Genomic DNA, 23,432 nt, shown 5'->3' on the forward strand with positions numbered 1-23,432 from the left:
TCCTCATTAGTAAACTTCTTAAATTTTAGTTTTAGAACCACTGTGGCAGGAGAATACAACCCAGCTGTTATTTTTTTTTTCTTTCATAGTCACTAGTGTACCTCCACTTCTCTTTGGCTTTTTCCCCTCATGGGGTAGCAGTGAAGTAACTAATTCTTTAGCCTTCTTTCCACATTCTGAATTCTTTCATTTTTGCTATTATCAGAGCCTAGTTGGCTTTGGTGAAAAGGTAGGAATTGCTAGGTGTCCCAATGCAGAAGAAAACTTCAGTTACATAAATAAAGTAAATCTGAGAGCAGAACATGAAACAATTCTTGAAAAGAACTAAAACATCCACTCTGTCCTTTTAGATTATTTTAACTGTTCCGACTGTAGTTGGGTTGCAGCACAGAAACAGCACCAACAGGGAGAGGGTCTGGAAGAAAACAAGCAGCAGCTGCAGAAACCACGCAATGGTAGCACTGGAAGAGAAAAGGTCTTTTAGTTCTCCCTTTATAAGTATTAAAATACTTAGTTTGTTACCAGTATTCAAGCATAGTTTGAATGCAGTGTTACTATGGTGACAGTGGTGCAATGCACTAAAACAGTGTCAGCTTTTTTTGCCTCATGCGTATTTTTAAACCATTTTTGCAGCATAATTGTCCTGAGTTCATAAAGCTCCTCTGTAATGTACTAGAAGTACGAATAGTGAGTGAGTACAGGCACTTTTTTTTTCAGATTTTTCATCTGTGCACAGCTGGTTTTGTTTAAATTAAGAATAGAAACAATTTCTGGGTTCAGAGATGGGTACACAATAGAAGTGACAGAGCATTAGTGTTGTAACTCAACAGCAAGGAAAAACCTTTCACAGCTCCAAGAGAAATGGAGGATGGGTCCCATTAATATGGTATAAGAAGTTTCTTACTTCTTTTATGAAGCTCTTCCTCTGGACAGAAGGCTATACATTTTACAGTTGTTCAAGAATCTCTCAGCCCTCTCCCTGCATAAGTCTCAGCATTCTTTCTAAATGAATCCCTATTTTAACTATATTGACTGTAGTTAAATGTTGTCGTAAGTCTGAAAATGAAAAGATTTCCAGAAGAAGCAGAATTGAGAAGTACTTCTGGTTTTCAGATTGCTTCATTTAATACTTTTATTTTATTCGAGGACTTTATGCTACAATAATTATTTTATGGACAAGAGAGAAGAGGAAGTAGATATCTAAAGTTTTCTCACTATTTTCAAAGTATTTTTACTTTTGGATCACAATGAATTTTCCCCATCTGAGCAGCCTCTATGCCAAGCCTTCGCAAGTCTCCTTCATTACACATATCGATGCATTTCTCACCTTAGTCCTCAAAATGCTTCCCATTTGCCCTGTGAACACTTGCAAATTGCAACATTACCTGTTCATAAGTGTTTATTGAACTGTGAGCAAAAAAAAAATGCCCAAGAAGAATTTGTTGTTCTGAATCAGAAGACTGAATTGAACGTGTTCAGTTTGGAAGAGAACAAAATAATTATCCGCCAAAAGTTGGCAAGCTCAGTGCTTACAGCAAAGTACTTGAAGGTTGCAAAGAGATTAACAGCAACACAGGATTCTTTCTCCCTAAAGAGCATACACAGAGTATTGAAAACTGCTCACAGCCAATTTTATCAGGCTCTTAAATTAGGCTGGTTTTATTTCTTTATGTACCATTGCCAATATGTTTGTGTAATGCATCATTTCTCAGCACAGCCCTGTTTGAAGAAAGAGTTATTATAGTAAACCATAGCCACATCAAAATAGTCAATCTGATTTAAGGACAGCTGTGTCTTCCCCATGTGGCAAACAGTTCTTTCACACTGCAGAGTCGGCAGGAAAAAGCTGCTAAAGACCGTAGGACATTGAAAGATCTCAACTCACCATGGACCAACAAAGCATAGGAAGAAAACCCGTGATTTGTGGTACAATACAGTAAGAGACACACAAGTCAAAGCAACACATGCATCACCAAGACTGGAGCTATTAAGAGAGCATGAGAAGATTAAAGAAAGATGAAACGCTGCTTTTTCTTTTCTAATAATAGAATTGAATGGATTTTGCTGTATTATTGAGGTGTTTTGAAACAGAAATTATTTCCTGTTTGCAAAACTCGAATTGAGCTAACTGAACTGCATTATCCAATATTCCTTTAGCAGTCCAACAAAAGCAGAGTATATTATAAAATGCTACAAATTTTTCCTGTAGGATAGATGTCTCTTTACAAATAAAATCATTAGATATTACACACCTTTGTCTCAGTATTTCAATTTTACTGTATAGATACAATCACAAAAGACAATTAGTTCCTCAAAAGCAAAGCACCTACAGTAATCCTGATGGACTCAATGTAAGAGTGAAATGCTGTTGCTGTAGGACTAAATGCATCTAAGAAGGATGCTGCAAGGATGTTACTTAATTTTACCATTTTCTTCTGTCACATTGAAAACATACAGCGTGTGGAGATTCTCAAATGTTACACAAGTAAAAAGCGCAGCCGTGCTCATCCTCAAAACCTCTACAATTGGTGTTGGGCTTCACATGAAAAGTCGCAACGCCTCTTTGGCTAAAAGAGACATCTATGTATAGACCTTTCACGAAAACGATTTTAAGCCTGTGATTCTGTTGTTCCCTAATAATGCACTTGTACAATTTCCCACCAGCCTCTGGAACATTTGTGTACTCTGATACATTAGAAGCTGGCATTGTGCATCAAGAAAAACACAGTATGGTGAAACAGCTTGAACTTCAAATTTAAGGGGCTCATTATACAAACCCTTAACTTTCTTAATGCACGTTAAGAGTAAGAACATTGACAAGCATCATTTCAACCAAAATAGCACTGTATTAAAGCTTCTTTTCCAACTGCTTCCCTTAGCAACTCATGTTCAGGCTACAGTCAAAATAACAGAATTTATTTTACTTTTATCTTTGCTAGTATTTCAGCTGTGTCTAAAGATATGAAAGCAACTCAAAAGTGAGACTATTTTAAATCCACTGCAGTCATTTTTCATACCCAAGGGAATTATACATACTGCCACTGCCCTTAGATTTTGGGATTCTAATATCAGCAATAACGGGATCCTTCCAAAATACCACCTTTAGAACAGCATTTAGGTATGACCTCAATCCAATTTTCAGGAGGACCAAAGAATCTGTTCTGGCTTTTTGCTTCTCAAGCTATGCCTAGGGCTAATAAAATACCTTGATAATAGGTATGTGCTCTGTACTCTGTGGGGAAAGTTAGTCATTTATGCAAATAAGCTACTCAGCTTCTCTGGCCAGATTAATATATTCCCAGTCTCCTGCCTTAAAGGCTAGGGATTGTTCAGTACTTCCATGACATGACTCAAAACTAACTTCTATACTTAAAAGAAGAAAAAAGATCTGACAAAACTTGCAAGCAATCTTATACTGTGCTGTTATTCTTACAGTAGCTGAATCCTCCAAACAGAACTTCTAACCTGGTGAAATAAGAAGTAATTTCAGTTACCATTCAGAAATATGAAGCATATCAAGTGCTTTCTTAACAGCTTAATTGTATGAAACAAGCCGTTAAGACGATTTATTTTCTTTCTTACATTTTCAAATCAAAACTGCTAGAAGTAACCTTCTAGGAGTAGCACAACATTCTCCAAGGGCACCTCAAGAGAACACATGAAGAGATGCATCCTAGCAATCGAATCTAATCCACTGCACTTCGTGTGTGCCACACACAAACTTTAATTTCTGCCTGCAATACCCAACCCTGTTTGGATACTAATCTGCAAGTGCATACCAACACATTCACCATGCTTCCCTATCCACTTTGAGTACGTGGAATTTCTGAATTATTCATAAACACACAAGAAACAAGAAGGGTCACTCAAGCAGGATGGTGCCCTAGCTTGACAGGCTGCATTCCAGTAGCTTGCTTATTCCTGCATATCACTATAGCCCCTTCCTTCCCCTGCATTAAGAGCATTGTAGATCAATAGGAAAAACATTGACTCACGGGAAGCCAACCAAGACGCTTCAAATTCTTGGCAGTTGCATTTGGAAAGAAACATTTCTGGATTAACTCTCATAAATCAGCAAATATCCTCTCTTCCCCCATATACTGCTGTTCATAGCTCTTTACCATTCTCCTTATAATACATACATATGTTTAAAAATCATTATACTTCTACAAAGAAGTATCTCAGTGCCAGCGTATCTCACGGATGTTGGTTCATGTGTTAGTAATCAGCTCGGGGGCGTGTGTGGAAGAAAGCAGATGGTTAGAGCGGATACACCTCAAAAGGCTCTAGAAATACTTTTTTGGTAAGGCAGCATTCCCAGGCACTAGGAAGGCGGGACATGAACTGGACTGCAGCTTGGGAAAGCAAAAACATCTTTAATATACAGGTAGTTGGCTCTTTGGAAAAGAATATCTCTGTGAAGCCAGTTAAGCAGTTAACTTCTCCCATCGGTATGGATCTCCACAGCAGCCCTTGTTCAAAGTAGGTTTAAGTGGGGCTTTTTTCCCTCCACTGTGTTTTCACTTCATTAAATATTCTCATTTACAAAGACAGAAGTTATTTTCTTATTGCTGGGAAACAAAGGCAGGTTTGGCAGTGAGTCAGTAGCAGGAACTCTCTCTCTGGAAAAGACCAAGAAGGCTTTAGTTACACAAGACTACAAGGGAGGCTTGTGGGGACTACAGACAACCCACCCAGCATGAAAGAGGCAGGTTCAGACCTATGAATGAATGGCTGCATATCATCCGAAACACAAAAGTTTTCTATACGCACATTTCTGGTCCTTGACAAATATGAGGTAGTTTAACCAACCTTATTTTTGACTTGTCTCTAAATCTTGGCCCAGTCTATGCCATTAAGATACGATTAGTCAGATTTTCAATGTACTGGGATGATAACCCACCGGCACAGTTGGTATTTGTAAAAGTGGGTATTAGATGCAAGAGACCTTCCCTACTACTTTTCTTAACAGTGTAGAGAACATGACATCTTAAAACAGGGTAAAAAAAAAAAAAGAGTTTATACCTTCCATTGCAATTTCTACTTCAAAAGTGTTTAAAAGGTTCAAATTAGAACTAGAACACACTAAGCTCCTCCAAAACTTTTCCAGCAAGATTCACCAATGGTTAACCTGCTGGCTATCACAGCAAGATCAAACAAAACGTTTGCATAACAACTTATTACAGAACTGGATTTAAGCAATGAGAAAGTACATCAGGAATACCTTGTGTGGAAGCCCTTTGAATTAAAAATTATCCTTCACCTGAACAAGAGCTACTTCAAAGATTTTAAGAATCAAGACAAATTAAGCACACAGCAACCATCCATTAAAAAGGAAGTCTGTGTTCCATCTTGTTTTGTTAGAAAGAGAAACTAAATCCCGATGCTCCCTGCATTTGAATACACTTTCTTCTTAATACGTTGATGTTGGAACAGGAAACACTCTTCCACACTATGAAGAGCAGAATTTCACTGAAAAGCAGAAAATCCAGCCTTTACAAATGGAGCTCTACTTGAAGGGTGTGAATAGCAGAGAAGAACTGGCAGAACATTCAATCTGACAGCCGTGCAGATGGCTCTGAGGGGAGAGCTGCATCGAGTGGTGGGATGTATTCCGGTCAATCTCCTACAATGAGAATCAACTGACATTCACCTGGCAAACGCAAGTAGCCCCTTACCCCAAACTATAGGCAAAAAACTGCACTCCTCCTCTCCTTTCTCCCTATCACACTTTACTACACTGGCAACTGCATCCTGATCTTCTTTTACTTTGTCACTCTTCTATCCTCCCTCCATTACAGTTTGGAAGCATTTTACCCTGTTGGAGCACAAGTCACTCAGGAACAGGATATACTGTATCAGGGAACAGAGGGTAAAGACAAGACAAAACTTGGTCTCTGAAGTATTAATGATGATCATTAAGTCTATCCACAATAAAATAAACAACCCTTCTCTAAGTTACACAGAAAAATCACTAAGACAAGTCAGTATCAGTGAGACACTCTGTTTCATTTTAGAGGCTAAAAAGTTCTTGTTTACTACACAAATGTAAAAAGTGCTATTGACCTAAGGTTTTCCGATTAAAGGATCACTAGTGTATTAAGAGTGTAAGCTCACAGCACTGAGAACAAGTGCCTGCACTGTTCACATACAGTTTACCCAAGCAAAGCATTCCCAACTAATTGCCCAAAATGGTCTAACTGCTTCTACTTTATAGGAATACATCCCAGCTTTAAAGTTTCATAACGATGGAGTTAGTAAAAATTTTCATAAAGGGGGCTGTTAAAGTTTTATATAATTATGCATCAAATCCTTGAACTGCAATGGCTTTTTAGTTCTTGAAGTTCTAATTTTTTGTGGGCTTTTTTCTCAATATAGACCACACAAATACACATTATTACACAAATTATGGACAAGTACTAACAAGAATCTACTCTGCACAGATTCTGTTCATGAATTCTAATTGAAGGCTAATTAATTTCTCAAACAGTGAGAGAAGCAAGCTTGAAAAACAATCTCAGATGTTCTCCAATGCGGTGAACAGAGCTTTCAGGCAGAGTATCTGGAAAGAAAAACTGTCAGTGGTTCAAGAACTTACTGCAGCATGTTATTCAGATTCTTATAATGTTGTATTTATGATATTACACTGAAATGGTGCTCAAATTTATAGCCCATGTCTATGTCTCATATTCAGAAGATCAAGGGCCCAACTCACTCAGAGGCTAACACACTGAATCAGTCATGACCACATGGACATTACTGGATCCTGCACAGGTCTCAAAGTACTCCCTGTGCATCAAACAACCACAGGTGTTAAATCACCTATGCTCTAAGCAGCCCATACAGCCCTACAAACACTGAAGGTCACTACAGAAACCATTTCATTAACATCACCAGAGCTTCACTTGATCTTGTCAGAGTATGAAGTGCTAAGATGACTCACTGTTTACAGTATCCTTGTCTCTAGAAAAGGATTTGAAAGCGAGCCAAGCCAGTAAATTGAGCTTTCTCAGCTCACCTCTCCTTCTGTGGAATGGAAATGGGATTCCTAAGAAATTCTCCAGGAAACCAGGAGTTGAGGGAAACAAAACCAACTATAAGCAGAGCTGGACAAGAAAACATTTCTTTCCCTGGCATTCACCAAAGCCATTAAATTCTTGCCACTGACAGCTCCTCGGTCACTCGAGTTCCGTGTGAAAGAAAAGACTTTATTAGGCGTGCAGGAGAGCATAATCCCTACTCCTCCTTGTCTTCTTTTGACGCTCATACTTGTTTAAAGGGGTCCTCTTGATTTAGTCAGGTTTCATTGAAAGGGATTTCAGACCCTACACTGCTATGAATGACCCAGTGGTGCTTTGCAAATGTCCACACAGAAAGACGAAGGGAAGATGAGGAGAGAGATTTATTCCAATACATTTAAATTCACCCCTTAACTATATAAAGCCTTACACTTCAATACTTTGTATGAAAAGCAAGACTGTTCTGCCCGTTTTTACATTTAGCTGTACTAGAAGCCCACAGTACTTTGAAGTTAAGCAAGTATCCAGTTATGTTTCTCACACATTTCAAATATACCCTACTCCTAGATGGTATGAACAGAGCTCATGAAAACCTGTTGAAGTAATCTTGTGGATGTCACCACAGACTAAACAATACCTATTTGTTCTACCAAATAGGTTAAACAGGCCTGCCCCATGCAAAGCAGGCACAGCAATTTGCTGCTCAAATCCTAGAAACATAGCAAGAAAGCTCCTGACCTTCACATCCATTCTGCAAATTGCTGAAACAGAAAGTGTCTGAAAGCAGTGAGGAAATTGCCCACAACCATTACAAAATAACCCAGTATACAGACTAAACTCAAATTCAATAGCTACTTCGTAATGTTGTATGAAGAGCTTTAATTCAATAAATTAAAAATCTCTCTGGAGTCAGGAAACAGCGCAGAGGCTATTCTTGTGCTCTAGCTCAAGTTACTCACTCTAGCTGAGACCATAAACATTTAGAGACAATTTTTAGTTTGCTTCTGGATCACTGTCACTCCAAACAGTGCTTAGCACCAGTCACCCAAAATAAGTAGGGGATGTACACAGGGGAAACAAAACAACCTTTCACAACAGAGACCCTGTGGCTTTTGAGAAGGAACAAAGCTCTGTTACACGTAACAGGAAGTATCAACGCTTATCTCCATGCAGCTCTGCAGACACAGTCCAGGCTACCTCACACCTATTTTAATCTCTTTGAAGTCTCCTGCAGCGTAAAGGGAACAGCTTCATGTTACATTTCACGCAAATGTACAAACAATAGCTTGTACACACCACCAATCACAAAAATCATGAAATACGACTGAAATGGTATTATAATTAAATCGTATGCTTAACAGCTTGCCGTTAGAGTGCTGCTTACACAACACATCACCCTGGATTTCTGACAACGGGACCTTTCACGGGTTAACACTGCTACAAAGCACTTTCAAGTGAATGTAACAGCACTAACACACAAATACCGGCATTTCTGTTCATCTCTTTAGTTCAGGCAGCATTTCCATGGTTACAGTGTTGATCGCTATTGGCTTTAAGTACATTCCAAATACAGACCAAATGTACAGTTTGGCATTTTAAACAGCCCTAGTAGCTACCCTGCAGGCTAGCTCTTGTAAACGAGCTTTGAGTCCCTGTGAGGTGTAATGCACTTACAAATACGCCTGAAAACTTGGCAAGCATACTGTTCATTATATCATCCAGGGCACTTGTAAAAGCAGTCACTGAAACTGGACAGATCTTCAAGCAATCTCATCACAGCATCTGCACCATATTCTAAAGCTTTGGTACCCATCTTAAAAATACATTCGTCTTCCTCTTGCTTCAACTTCTTCCCTTTGAGGCCATCATGCAGGGACAGCATCAAGAGGCCTACTGAAACCAAAATACCCTTACCACAGAAAACATCACTCCGAACCACGTGCACTTTGGGATATTATCTTAGCTGTCAATCACAGGATACTGTTTGCAACAAGTACACCTCTAGGCAGCTGTCGCAGAGAATGTTTTGGAGAAATTCATGCTAAGTATGCATTGACTAGATAGGATGATGCACATTAGTATCACTTTCATTAACAGGATTTAGAACTAATTATCTTTTACTGCTATTAAAAGTTATAGAAGACATAAAATCCAACCTCAAGAAGATAGTAACAATTTCAGAAAAAAAAAAATCCCTTTTCCTTGTAGTAATTAAAAAGTTTACACACATTTCAGAGTTTTAGTTTCCATTCTTTGTGAAGCATTATCTGAACCAAGGAAGTGCTCATTTTTCTACTACCATGCAAACCAGAAATCAAGAAGATTTTACAGGCAGCTTACTGAAGAGATGTTCCATTTAGATAGCACCTACAACTAAGTATCAGTAAAACTCTAAGCTTATCCAAGAAAATACTTGATAATATATACTCATAAAGCATTTCTGACAAGTTTGAGTTATACTAAAAAAAAGCATAGCGTATTTGCTTCAGGCTGCCCAAAACCAACAGCAAGGTAGGTGATAGAAGACGATGCAAAAAGCAGGAGCAAGGAGTTACTGGGGACAAGAAGGTCTGAGGCAAACTTCCTCTGTATCGGAGTATAAACACGTACGCTACAGAGCTCGTGGAATCTCTGCTTCAGCAACCAGTGTTCTCAAGTATGAATAAAGTTACTTTAATATTTTAATATTTCATTAAAACAATTTAGATCTTATAAATAAAGCAGGAGGTTCAGAACAGGTTATGAAGCAATCTTCCAGATAAGTGGAATTTTACTGGTAATTCACTGTTGAGTTATGCAACTGCGGTAACCAACTTACCAGTCTGAGCAAAGAGCCTCTGCTTTCTTGCACCGAAGAAACAGCCAGACACAGAAACCTCTATTCTCACAAGGGATATGACCAGTCAAGCCACCCACGTAGGCTCTTTCTATACAGATCACTACTTTACCCCCTCAGTGTACCCTTCCTGCATGGATACTATTCAATAGCTGGGTACTTTCATTTCAGAAAAATGGTCACATAGAGAAGCTTTACTAGCAAAATTATAGTGGCCTGATTGTTGCCTACAGCTGCATGTAATGAAACTCGAAGGGCACTGGCTCTTAACCACCTAAGAACCATTTTGCTACATGCAGAGACCCAATCTTCTCCCAGATAAAAAGGAAACTCTTCAATGATTTAATACAACTTTATTCAAACTTTTGGTGGTAACAGGTATCCTGATTCAGCAGGCAAAACAATTCAGGGATAAACAATCTGGCCTGAAGACCAGGGCTAACATTCCATCTCTTATCTGTAAAAGATGATTTTTGATAACCACAGGCATGTCTCAACAGTACTTTAACTGAAGGAAGAGTGGTTTCTTTAAAAGAGATACAAGTCATGTGTGGTCTGCTTAAATAAATTTGCACACCTGGAACTGTGTAATACTTGCATGGGAGCCCAAATGTCCATCTTCAGAGAACAAATGAATGACCAGAGTGGGATTTGAGGAGAAAGTGAATAGCCAGTATAAGAGTTACACCTGCTTGCCTCCCAGACACTCACAAGAGGATCATTGATTCTCTTCCTCCCTTCAGGAAGTCCAAGAGCCCGAAAGAGCCCAAGGCATAGTGCCACTCCACTAAAGAGTAAGCGAGGCTAGCTTCAGTTGCAGCCTCTGCAGAGTCTTGAGACATGAATCTCCAAAATGAGAAGCTAAAACAGAGTTGGACAGTACCCCTCTTCCCTTAAGAAAAAAAAAAAAGATTAAGGATAGAAAACTCAAACTCGCTGAGTGTAAATCAAGTACTTTTAATCTCCCTTTCCTTTGGAGTAAGCTGGGAAAGTCTGATCGCTCAGGTTAGGCTGGCTTGTGACTGGGAGACCAATACTGAATCACTAGTTAGAAAAAAAAAAGCAACAGACATTGCTCTGGTCTAGGTTGAATGTGGAACATCGAGGACAGACTTCACTGCCATGCTGCTATAAGTTGCTCTTCTGTATACACAGACCTTAGCTGACTTAGTGGGGGAAACAGCAGTATCAGATTGACTTGCAATTTCACTTTAACTTGCTTATATTAAATGCACATGAAAAACTATTCTACAGAGAAAATGAGTGTTTGCTCTGCCTGTGTTCCAAGCAAGACTGATGGAAATCAGTTCTGGCCCAGAAGCCACGTAGCTCTGCGCACAGCACTTTGACAGAATGTGCCCTGCAATTACAGTCAACTTCAGTAGTTTCTAGGATAGGAAGATTGACCCCAATCGCACAGGACATGACTGTTCCGGCTCAAGGTTAAAGTACAATGGAGAAGAGGCTGACCTCCAAAAGAGCATCACAGTAAAAGGCTGGCAACAGGCCAGTGAAAGCTTAAATGCTTGCAGACCGACATGTGATTACTGGGGAATGTGAGCTATTCTCAAGCACTTCCTATTTCTCTGCAACAATGGCAATACATAAACCTTCACACAACACAGGAACATATCTATCTTTGAAATTTTTAAGACACACATATCAAAATGACTGTAAACCACTAAGCATGTCTTACCTTTGCTTGTAAATAACCATTACTTGTCTTACAGCAGCTGAACAATGACAACTATGTTTCTGCATTGCCAACATGCATCTCATGAATGCACAGGATACTGTCACACTGAAAGCAGAATGTGGTACTTAGCTTCCCCATTACTCTCCAGTTAGCAAAATTGCATGTCTGGTTCCTCTGCAGTCAGTTTTACTTTAAAATTCAGCCGCAATCCTACTGTGTCCACCGAGGATCTATTTTTGGAACAGTCAAATATTCCTTACTGCTCTACTATTCCATGCTTGAGTCTCACTTTTATGATGAGTCCTACAATTGGTATTCGTCACTTTTTTGGTCTTAGAATCAGAAACACTTTCAATAAGCAGGTGTCTGTTAAAACATGTTTAACATCTGGAATATGTTAGGGTATTTTAAATAAAATTATTACTGTATAGACAAAATCTAATTTATGAGTGGGAGAGGAAAGGATGACTACAGCATTGCTACAGTGTAGGCTCAGAATTCACTATTAAACCATTGTCTGAAAGGTTAAAGACTTGTACTACCACAAAGAGCAAAATCTCCTGATCTCCACCCAGATCAACTCCCCCCACAAATGTTCAGTGAAACGGGTTTGACTTCATTGTCTCAGACTGCACCCACCAGGTTTTCATTTGGCCCACAGGCAACTGCCCTCTAAGCCCTGCAAGCGTGATTTCACTCTACCAAGAATATAATCAGGACAGTAAACAAAGCTTTGCCAAAAGGGTATAATTCAAGATAAGTAGCATGACTCGACCACAAAGGTCTCGGTTGGTTTTTGGACCAGCAAAATATCAGCTTCCAGGTAGACAGCAGCAGTACTCTATTAAGCATATCAATTAAATCTTTACAATTCACTAATGTCAATGGGATGTCATCAAAATGTGGCATGATACAGTCTGGGGCCTGCAGACAACTTACCTCAAGTTAGGAAGTTAAATGTAACATTAAAAAAAACCCCTTAACCTTACATACATGTCTGATGTACCAGGAGATCCTCAAAAAGGTTAGAAATTGCTGGTGGAAGATCAACAGTACAGAACAACAGTGGTTCCTCACATGGAATCATAGACTATTAAACAGTCTGAGACTCATCACCATGAAAAAGAAAAATTTAAAAACTGAGGGAGACATCTTACAGATCTGACATGGCAGGCAACAGGAAGAATTGAGTAGGGTTTTACTGCTGCTTCCACCACAAGGAGCAGGTGGTGTGAAGCTGAGCAAGCAGGAGCCAGGCTCTAGATAAAGGATACATCTCTTGACAGAGCATGTCACGAAGCACAAACTCCTGCTGGAGGGTGTCATGACAGAGAGTTCACTTGGCTCCAGAAAGGAACTAGGCAGGCACAAGAAAGCAAGCACATGCGGTGCTATTATAGACAACAGACACATTCTGGACCAGAAGGGCTGTGAAGACACATGGCTGTAGGATGAAAGAGTATCCCAAGAAAGTGTTACCATATGTTTATCTCATTCTTATCCCCTTCCCTAATGGCAGACACTGCCCTTGGCCACTGCCAGATACTCAGCACACCAGCTAGATAGGTTTTATGGTGCAATTCAGTACTGTGATTCTCATTAAGAGACAGAATATAATCCTTTTCCCCACATCCAAATACATCATTAAGATATCAATAACCAGGTACTAACACTGCTAGATGCATCATTGGCATGTTAAGGTGGTACAACTTCTGCACCCCTGAATCTGCTCCCCAATAAAATACAAACAGAAAGATACCACCTAGCTTCAAAAGATAGGCCAATTAAAACAGAACAGTCAAGACTCCTTTGATTCTTTTCTAAAAAGCAATTAAAATCATAGATTGTAGATAATCAGTTCTTTGTTCTTTACGCTCCTTTACAGCAAAGAAAGGCAGACAAAAGCAAGAAGCAGTTTAGTCAACACAGAATAAACACATTCAAGTGAAATTGCTTAAAATCCTGCTCATTACAACATCAGTGGCTGCACCATGCAGACCATGAAACACTTCAATAAGTAATTTCATAGAGCCATGACTTCAGTAATGAAGAATTTATCCACAGGCCAATGAATTGCACAGCAAAGACAGAGTTTTGCAAATTAAGTAGTATAATTTACACATTGAAAGGAATAGCCAGAAAAAAAATGTCCTCTGGAAAGGATTCTGCTAACTGATGTTCCTGAACTGGACTTAATGTCTATGGTATTCACATTTTACACTAAATGAAGAGACACAATGCACTCGAGAAAGGAAATGCTCTCATCAGGAAACTAACTGTTCCTCTTCTGTTGTGGCATAAACAAATATAAATGACACATGGCCATCCTGACCATCACCAGAGAAATAGTAATTTTCACAAAATGAGAGCTATTATTAAAGCAATATGATATAGTATTACAGCAGCAGTAGGCAAGGCAGAAAGTTAGTCACAGAGAGGCTGAAGTGTTAAGAGGTTTGCAATGTTGTTTTCAACTGTTACACAGACTGATCTGCACATTTTCCAAAAAGCATCTATACTCAAGTTTTGAGAATATAAATAACGTCAGAATGAAAACAGTTGTAATTATCCAACAAGTAACCGAAAACATACATAACCCTACAGATTTCAATATTTAACTTCAGAAATCTGACCATGACGAAGTCTTGAAATGCTAATTTAAGAGAACCCAAACATACATAATTTAGAATTGAAACGGTTTAAATAAAAATTCCTTTTTAATACAGAAGGGTAGCTTCTCTTTGCTCCCTCCCACGATCCCTCTGCTGTTGCCAGAGTTAAACCTGTTAAGTTCCAACAGCCCTATGATATTTTTATTTTCAAATTTACTGATACACAGTCCCCAAACCTAATCATCATAAAGTAAAACCTAAGAGAAATCCAAGACAGAAAATGGTCAAAGCTGAAGTCTCATACGTGAATACAAAGCAAGAAAGCCAATCAGTCAGCTCCAATGCTACCCCATTAAATAATACAAAATACTTCTTTTAATTTTCTTTTTTCTAAGGTAAGGACATGTTCTCCTTTATGCCAAAGCAACTCACAGAATCCACAACTCCAAGCCATTAAATACAATTTGCAAATACTTTACACTGCTAAATAACACCAGGCCTGAAGACTGCTGAATCAAGTTTCTAATGGTGCTTTCATTTACTGTTACACCAATGGACTTTGGCATTTTTCAAACTGCAGATCCCTAATTATTTCCCCATGGAATCAAGGGCTCCCGCAGTGCAACATGCACTGACAAATGCTGACTTGCTCTTTATTTCTTGTGGCCAGCTGCCATCAGGTCACTAACAGTGCAGGAGGGGACGAGCACCTGCTCCCACAGGGGTGAGCATCAGCCCCCAGCGAGCCTGGTGAGGAAATCAGGCTGACAAGGTATTTATTCCACACACACCCCCCTCAGTTTTTGACCAGCCTATCTCCCTAAACTGGCTTACTGATGAATGTGTCTTTGCAAGCAAGCAACAAGAGCAAGCTGGTATGCCAACTTGGCTATAACGGGAAACTACGTACTTGGTTACATTTCTCTGACCCTTAGAAGAGAGAGCCCATGAACCGCAACCTGAAAACCTCTGAACTGGGAGGAAATCAGTACTACGTAACCAAAAGCAATGCAGAGGAAAGCCAGGACCATGGGATCTGATCTCAAATTTTGATGGCTCATTGATTGCTTATCCGCTTTTGGCAGCATTGCCCCACAGTGCAGAGGAGCCCCAATGATGCCAGCCAGTCCTTCCAACACAGGATTTCCAGCCACATTGCCACCGTTATCTTCCACCAGTGTGAGTACTTGGCATGACTCTCACCGCAAACATCACTGACTGATTACTAGTGAAACAAGCTGCATGTGAATTAACTGTGAGAAAGCTGAATTACTAAATTACCTATAATAGGCCCTACTTAACATTTCACCTGAGCTGCTAACCTGACCTGCCTTAACTATATCACAAAAATGAGATAAAAAGAGTTAATAATTCAGCTTAACAGCCTAGTGTTTCATTTAGAACAAATACACAGTAATTTTAAACTACATGAAAAATTGGAAGACAAATTCACTTGGGAGAAAACAAAGTAGACCATTTAAGACTAACCTGTAATTAATTTTAACTTCAGCTAATTAACAGATTTCCTTGCAAATTCTCAGAAGATTCATTCTATATTTGGAATGCAACAGTTTTAAGACCACATTGCTGCCCTCCTTCCAGAAACATACTGAGTTCCAACTAAGTGCAAAACAAAACCAACGCCAATTATGAAAAATCACATTGAATACCCCTTAATTCTGTGTTCTAAAATCTGGACTCTAATTGAATGTGCTTTATGGAAAGTCCTCAGGGTTTGCTTCCAATCCCTCAGGCACTCCTACTCCCTCTTTCATGGTGTGCTTGTTCCCTAAAAGCGCAGCAGCTCAAATACTCCACCAAGACAGCAGTAACAGCTCCACCGGAACAGGAAGCGCAGATTGCTCAAGCCGGAGGTGCGCGTAACTGGCCATACCATACGGAAACTCCTCATTCTACGACTCCAGCCAACGCCTCTCATACCTAAGCAACCCCTGGCTTCTCATTGGACATGTTTTTTAAATTAACCAAAATAAAGTTACACCATATCTCTTTCCCACGGGGGTTTTGAAGGCTTTTACACATGCTTGTTAATGGCTAACCACATGTTAAATTACGAGCATGAAGTTACATCTTTTTCAGATCATAACTGTAGTATGAGTGTCTAGGACTGTGCAGAATCTGCTAACCACTTCCTTTCTGCCAGGTTCCCACGTGTTTAAAGAGTTTTAACTCAAAGGCAACATCACTTGGCTGATCGACAGATCCTCAGAACAGCACTGTGCACCAGCCTCAGAGCTAAAACACCTGCAAAGGGTGAAAAGCTTGGAGTGCTTTCAGAACAAAGCAACAAGAACTGTTTTGATACATATTTTTCTTCTATTGACACCATTCAGAGTTTGACAGTAGCAGTGGTTTAGCTTTTAAAATGTAAAAGACTTGTTAAAAAAAAATTACTGAAAGCATCTGGTGAACCAGAGAACTACAGCTGTCAGCTACAGTCAGGTCATGTGTTTGCCCACAAAAAACAGGAAACAGCTAGCCATGGAAATATCTCAGCAGGCCGTGAAATAACCCATAAGTTGCACAGTAAGCAGGCTGCTAAGTCAATATTTTTCCCTAGCACTCAACTCTTACATTTGTTAACCACGGCTCGTTCCAAACAAGTGGCCAAAAATTCATTTGTTCTTACAACGTGTGCCAACACAAGAGACCATCAATGACGACATAAAACAGCAGTTTAACTGCAGACCCTTAATACAAAATAAGAAAAATCCATATAAGGCCCTGTTCCACCGCAGATTTGCCAATGCACTTCCAACAGTAAATAAGCCTGAATTTTCAACAAAGACAGGAAGCAAAGTAGATGGGAGTCTGGGAGTCATACAACAGAAGGGAAAACAGCTGAGCAGTTTCAGGAGCAGACGCTCAGTTTGCTCCCTTCCCCAGGTATCCAAGACAAATCTTCAAGAAGGTGCGTCGCATCGGGGGAATAAATTACTTCTCTATACATTTAAAGCCTGCTTTGTGCTTTCAAAAGCACTTGGAGAATGGTTTCTTTTCTCTCATCGGCCTCTCAGCCCCTCTTCACATGATCTGTATAATGCATTTTTTCCAAGAAAAAGAAAATGAGACTAGAAGGAATAAAAATTGTAGGGATTTATGAGCAGGTGTAGCATTTGATACAGTCTTTTTTTAATTATGTTTTAACTTTTAAAATGAAAAGATGATGTACTGCCCGATTAGGAAACTCATTGCAATCCAGATCAAGGGATTATACTTTGATCTGTCAATCTGAAAAAACAGATAAATTTTGTCTAATCTACTCTATCATTGCAGTGTTTATGCCATCTACAATCTTACTACTTTCCTGTAATTTAGGGATACTTTAATTCATGGAGATTTACCTTAAACACTATTTTTTTCAGATGTATAAAACCAAAGAAAGCCAGTCAGCCTGATGTCCAAAAGCAGCACATTTGAACCATTAAAATTACAATCTAATCAAAAAGGGCATTACCCATGATATTTTTGAGAAAGTTTCATGCTTTAGATACTTTAGATATTCTATCAGAACAAACGAAGAATGTGAGACCAATTTTTTTTTTTCTAAAGGATTTTGATTAGAACACAGAGTTTGGAAGGAAGTAGTTTCAGTCTCAAGGCAGTGCAAGATTAATTGCAATTTTGTTTTTAAAATAAAAATTAAATGCATTATTTCCACAGCTGCAAGCTCCTGACATTGATGACTAGTCTACCTACAGACTTCTCTTCTTTGTTTGGCACCCATGGAAGCTGACAAATGCCAGGAAGTTAAACAAAATGGAACCGTTATTTTAAGTATTCAGAAGACTGCAAAGTATCTTTGCTAGTCTGTCTCCTGTCACAGCCAGATTTGAAAATCTCAACTTTCAAAGCCACAAGTTCTTAAAACCTATGTTAATTTGACTAAACTTAACAGGACAGGTTTAGAGCACACTTGCTGTGTTCAGTCATGTTACTATTCATATTTATTTCTGAAACCAAGTAATTTGTGGCTGTAAATAGGACATTTTCTAAATGGGCTGAAGAGCAATACATCTTCCACAGAGCTTCCAGAAACTATAAAAAAACCCTCTGGTAAATGGTTCGATTCACTGTGGGGGTTTTTTTTTCCCAAAATCTTACTTATTTTCCATTTGCATAAATTCCACCCTTGGAATGCCATAGTAGCTGATTATTCATTATTTAAATTTACTTTGGAAATTAAACTCAAGGGGAATTATCTAATGCATGTCAGACTGAAAATGAGCTGTGAATCTCCAAAGTTAATTTTAGCCTCCTGTGTTAAGAAAGATTCAAGTTCTTAACTGCCTTTTACATTAAGAACTACTTATTCAGCAAAGTCCCTGTATTACTTTAAATGTAAACCTCTTTAATATAAAAACTTGAATCTATAATTTTAAAAAGTTTTATAAAAGCAGCTTCTCAGTTTTTCTCCAATGTATTTAACCTTGGTAACTTGACAAGTGAGTCAAAGTAAACAGTCACTTTTCCACATTTCAGCTGCTTCCAGCATTACGTAAACTTCAACAGGAGGAAAATCGAGGTGAGATTCTATTCAGTCTGATGAACAGCTGTGTAAGCTGTTGTTTTGTTTTTTAAATACATATACACACACAGAGAGTTTTCAAGAAGTTCATTGTGACAGATAGGCCACAGAGCAGCCAAAAGTCACCATTCCGTCATTGGTAACCATTTGGTGAAATCATACTGTCTGTGTTGGGCGTGTCAGACTAAGATGTGATAATTTCTAGCCTATGATTCTAGAATATTTTCAAGTTCAGTAGATAGATAGTTTCATGGGAAGATTTTCACCCAGTTCTTACTGTTTTTAAAGCAACTTAGATATTATCTGGAACCACAGAATTTGCCAGTAAAAGGAAATCTTCAAGGGAAGTAGCTTAGATTTGACATAGCTTGCTTTAATGATAAAGGAAGGCAAGATGAATCCCAACTCTCTACCAACAACAGTACTTCACCAATTCTCTTGCAGACTTGAGATAAGGGGTTGTGCCTTGAAGTATATTGTCATAGAGATACCTTAGGGTTCAACAGACAACTTTTGGATTTCAGTGGAAGAGCATAACAGAAACTTATTTTCAATACCAATTCAACTTCGAAAAAGAATTTTCACTGTGTCTATTTTAAAAGTCTTTATATCATAATTGTCTGCAAAACATTTGTCTTGTCAATCTTGGTTTAGATCAAAGTGGAGTTAAATCCAGTTTTTTGTCTTAATATAGCTGCACTCACTCTTCACAGAGAGAACAAAGTTCTCTCAAAACACACTAGAGCAGCATGAATGGAATGCTGATTGTACTTTATTCTCCCTCAAGTACCTCTTTGAAACCCAGGAAAGTGGGCAAATAGGAAGTCTGTAGTGTAGATGACCCAATTCTGCAAGCAGCATTCACTTGGTTGCTTGCAGAAAAGAAAATTATGCCCATTTCTCTATCTGAAAGCTAAATATTAGTTTGACTTAATGTGTTCCAATGTATCATCCAGGAAATCTTTAGAGTCCACATGGGCTTCATCGACACTGGTGATCTTCATTACTACTCTATAGAACGAATTACCTCTTCAGTTCCATTAAACTCTCAGGGAAGGGAAGACAATTTTCCAAATAAAATGTTTAAAGGTACTCAGCACCTTAAGACAAAGATGAGATCCCACACAACAAGATCCAGCCTAGGAACAGTGATTTTTGTTAGAGCGCTCAGCATAAAGAACACTGCTGCCGCATTGACCAAGGGCTTCTTCAAGAGGCTTTTTACCGACAGCTGAGCATCTCTGGTGTGGGGGGGTTTAAACCTCTATTTGAGGACACATTCTCTCAAAGACTGAGTGCAAATAAAAAGAGAGGGACAGAGAAAAATCAAACAAAACACACAGTTAAAGTCATTTGTTGGGTGCTTTAAATTCAAGCTTGGTATACACCAGGATGTGTTCCTCATTTCAGAAGAGCTGCTGGCACTTAAAATAATTATAGCACTTTTTTCTTGAGAATACGCAATGTAGTACTTCCACTTTAGTGCACACAATATTTGACACAAATATTCCTTCCAGAAATTCTTCATCAACTTAAGCAATCACTATTCAACCAAGAGAAAACAGTAACAAAGAGTGTCAAACTATCATATACTGTTTATATTCTTTAAAGAATTTGGCTCATGGCAGCATTTCTCCACATACTTCAGAAAATGCATGAACAGTTTTGATAGATCAACATCAGGAATTTTACAAGTTTTAAACACCAATAACAGAAGTGACATGGCAGGGGAAGGATGTTCATCCAACAATCACATTCTGAATAAGTTCGAGTGATAACATGCTGCCCTGACATAGACCAAATAAATCATACATATTATCGCTAATCTAAATTTCTAGTCTCAGAAAGCATCCTGTTCAGCTGTTTCTTTTTATAAAGATTTTTCTGCTCTTAGTTGACAAATTAAAACAGTGAACTATTGTTTTATCGTAGTTGCATATGTAGTATAACGTCTTTCTCTCCAAAGGAGAAAAGCTTTCATGTAAGAAAAGACTTAACATTTGTTCAAGATTATTCTTCAAATGTTACCCCCAAAATACAGAACAGTTTGAGAACTCCAAGGTAATATTAGTAGTCAGAAGTGTTTCTAATTATACCCAACAAAGCATTTTGAAAAATCCTGATGTCAGCATTTTGACTCAAAATATCCTTGAAGAAATAACCTAGACGAAGAATTTTTGCCTTCACTTCAACAGCAAGGTAAAGACTCATCAGCAAACAGCCGGAGAATTTTGTCCAAGAAACTCTGTTTGACTGATCTAAGAACAAGAACCAGTATATTCCTGAAGGCAAAAGTTACACACACACAATCAAATTTAAATCAGAAACCATCTGAAGCCTAGCTGTCAGAGTGCAGTAAGGTCCTAAAAGACCTTAAACATATCACAGATTCTTCACCACTCATGAAAATAGCCACTCTCTGCCTTGAAGTGTTTGCAGGAGCAAGACCTGCATGTGTAATATTGGAGGCAGCTTTAAGAATAAGATAAAAAGAAATTGAAGTATTCCCTGTAAGGTGATCTAATCCTTTTTTGCCCTGTGAAGGATCACTTCTGCAAGGAACTCTGCACTCCAAACCATGTGATCTATCTAAATATTTACACTATGAACACTATTGAAACTCTCCTCTGAAGCCATTAAACATAGTATTTTCATCAGCAAGTGAAACAAAACAATTACTATTTAGATTATTATTTACTTTTAACTGTTTTTATCAGGTAAAAGCTGACCTGACTGCTCTCCTCAACTGCTCTTTGTAACTCATGAGAGGCACAGAGCGGTGGTTTTGGCTAAATATACTTTAAAATAGCAAATACCTACTTCCTTTCTCTTTTCTAAAAGAAAAAAGGGAGGGAGAGGAGGAGAGAAAGAAGAAGGAATCCAATTAGAATTTTCTTGGGTGGGTTGGAGTTTTTTTGGTTACTATTTGTAACATTAGCACACAAATTAGTAACCATGCACCCAAGAGGCTTTTTGTTCATCTCTGACCTCCCTAGCAATTTTTTTTCCCTCCCCCCAAAGTATTACCAATGCTCAGAATGCCTTCTCTTTTGTTCAGGTTTATCCTTGCTTTCAATGCTTTCTCTGTGCTCTCTAGTCCTGTAAACTCTATACTGATAAAGATGCAACCACAATAATTTTTAATCAACATACTTGACACTTTCTCCAATGCTAGAACAGATTGCCCCCAGTAATCAACTGGGAAATACACTTCGAGCCTACTTTTGCACTAACTTTAAAATAAATCTATAAACTGTATTTAAAACTCTGGGAGAAAAAGAGAACATGTTATAAAAAAATACTGAGTAGAGAAGAAATGATCAAAACGCATACTTCTTATATTTTTTATATTGTTTCAGATTTGTATGTTCTACAGTACTTATCAAACGGAGCCCAGTAAGTACTTAGCAATACAAGGAACTCTCCAGGAAAATTACAGCAAAGATTAATACTTACAGCCATAATTAACTCAAAAGGGTGTTTATACACCCGTACGGGGGATTGATACTTCTGCACCATAGCTGCAGTTAATAAGATCAACTCAAACCTGGAAAAGAAATTTTGAAAACCATTTGTCAAATGTAGGAAGCCATTTTCAATCTTCTCTTACAGTTATTCTATGCATGATACCATATGAGCAATTCTACAGGAAATCCTTCACAATTCCTTGATGACTTTTTTTTTGTTTTGAAGAAGCAATGGGGCCTTGAAAAGCTCTGTGTATTTTTGTCACAAATGACTTATCATTTCTTCTAAAGACAACATAAAATTAGCACATTTTCAGTCCAGTTTTAGTAACAAAACATCGACACACTTTACAACTCTTCATCAGGATGGTGAGATTTCCTGTGCTGCTGCTGAGAACCAAACATTGACACATACCAGCTAAACGCAGAAAACCATTGCTCAGTTCCCCAGCGTGGTAAGTGAGCTGCCTTGCTTATGGGTCATTCCGACTTCGGATTAGTTAAAAAAAAAATAGGAGGTTAAAAAATACACCAAGTGTTAAAAAACTTGTTCTCAGAAAGAAAGAAAAAACTGGATCACTACAGCACACTGATGTAAGGCATTTCTTCATCATTTCCAAATCAAATTAAGACTTTTGAGAGAGAAATTTAAGATAGCTGGGGAGAAAAACTTAGAGAAACTACAAACATTCCAATACACAGCCAGAAAAATTTCACTAGCAAAGCAGACAGGAGTTATTCCAATGGCTTTGTGTCTGCTTTCCCCAGGAAAGCATTTAACCCAAACTCTCTTGAATGCAATTACATTTATTGAAAAATACTGGCAGTAGAACTGGCAAATGAAACCACAGGCTGCTAGCCAGACTAATTTTAGCATGAAATAGTTTTATTATACAAGTTAGTTCTACTTTTATTTTTTAACGTGTTCTCACGTTATCTACAGTGCTTCTGGAAAACCTTATCAACTCCAGCTACGGAGCAGGGCAGATGGACACGGCAGATTCTCAGACACGAGAAGCAGCCAACAATAAATTCAAGTCACAAGAAAGTTCACCCGACATCCTATTCAAGAGAGGAATTTACCCATGACTACCCTGCATTTTTTTTTAAAAAAACACCTGAATCAGCAAAAAAAGCCGCAAACCCTCTCTAATCCTTGAACAAAAAGAGTTACACAACAAAGAAACTCAACGTTTCTCGTTACCGCTCGCCAGGACCGCGCTGCCCTCGCCCCGCCGTGCCCCTTCCAGGCC

At 38.5% G+C, this 23,432-nt stretch overlaps 1 protein-coding gene across 1 annotated transcript in view; it reads right to left on the reverse strand.

Moving 5' to 3' along the window:
- The window catches only part of SEC14L1 (SEC14-like 1 (S. cerevisiae)), a 39,592-nt gene extending 17,361 nt beyond the window's left edge, over positions 1–22,231 (reverse strand). Inside the window, exon 1 of the mRNA XM_009705542.1 lies at positions 22,169–22,231. Within this exon, the coding sequence (XP_009703844.1) occupies positions 22,169–22,231 (63 nt within the window). The remainder of the gene's footprint in view (positions 1–22,168) is intronic.
- Between the last annotated feature and the right edge of the window lie 1,201 nt (positions 22,232–23,432).

The sequence above is a fragment of the Cariama cristata genome, unplaced genomic scaffold (genome assembly GCF_000690535.1).
Source record: "Cariama cristata isolate BGI_N322 unplaced genomic scaffold, ASM69053v1 scaffold8560, whole genome shotgun sequence".
NCBI classification, from domain to species: Eukaryota; Metazoa; Chordata; class Aves; order Cariamiformes; family Cariamidae; genus Cariama; species Cariama cristata.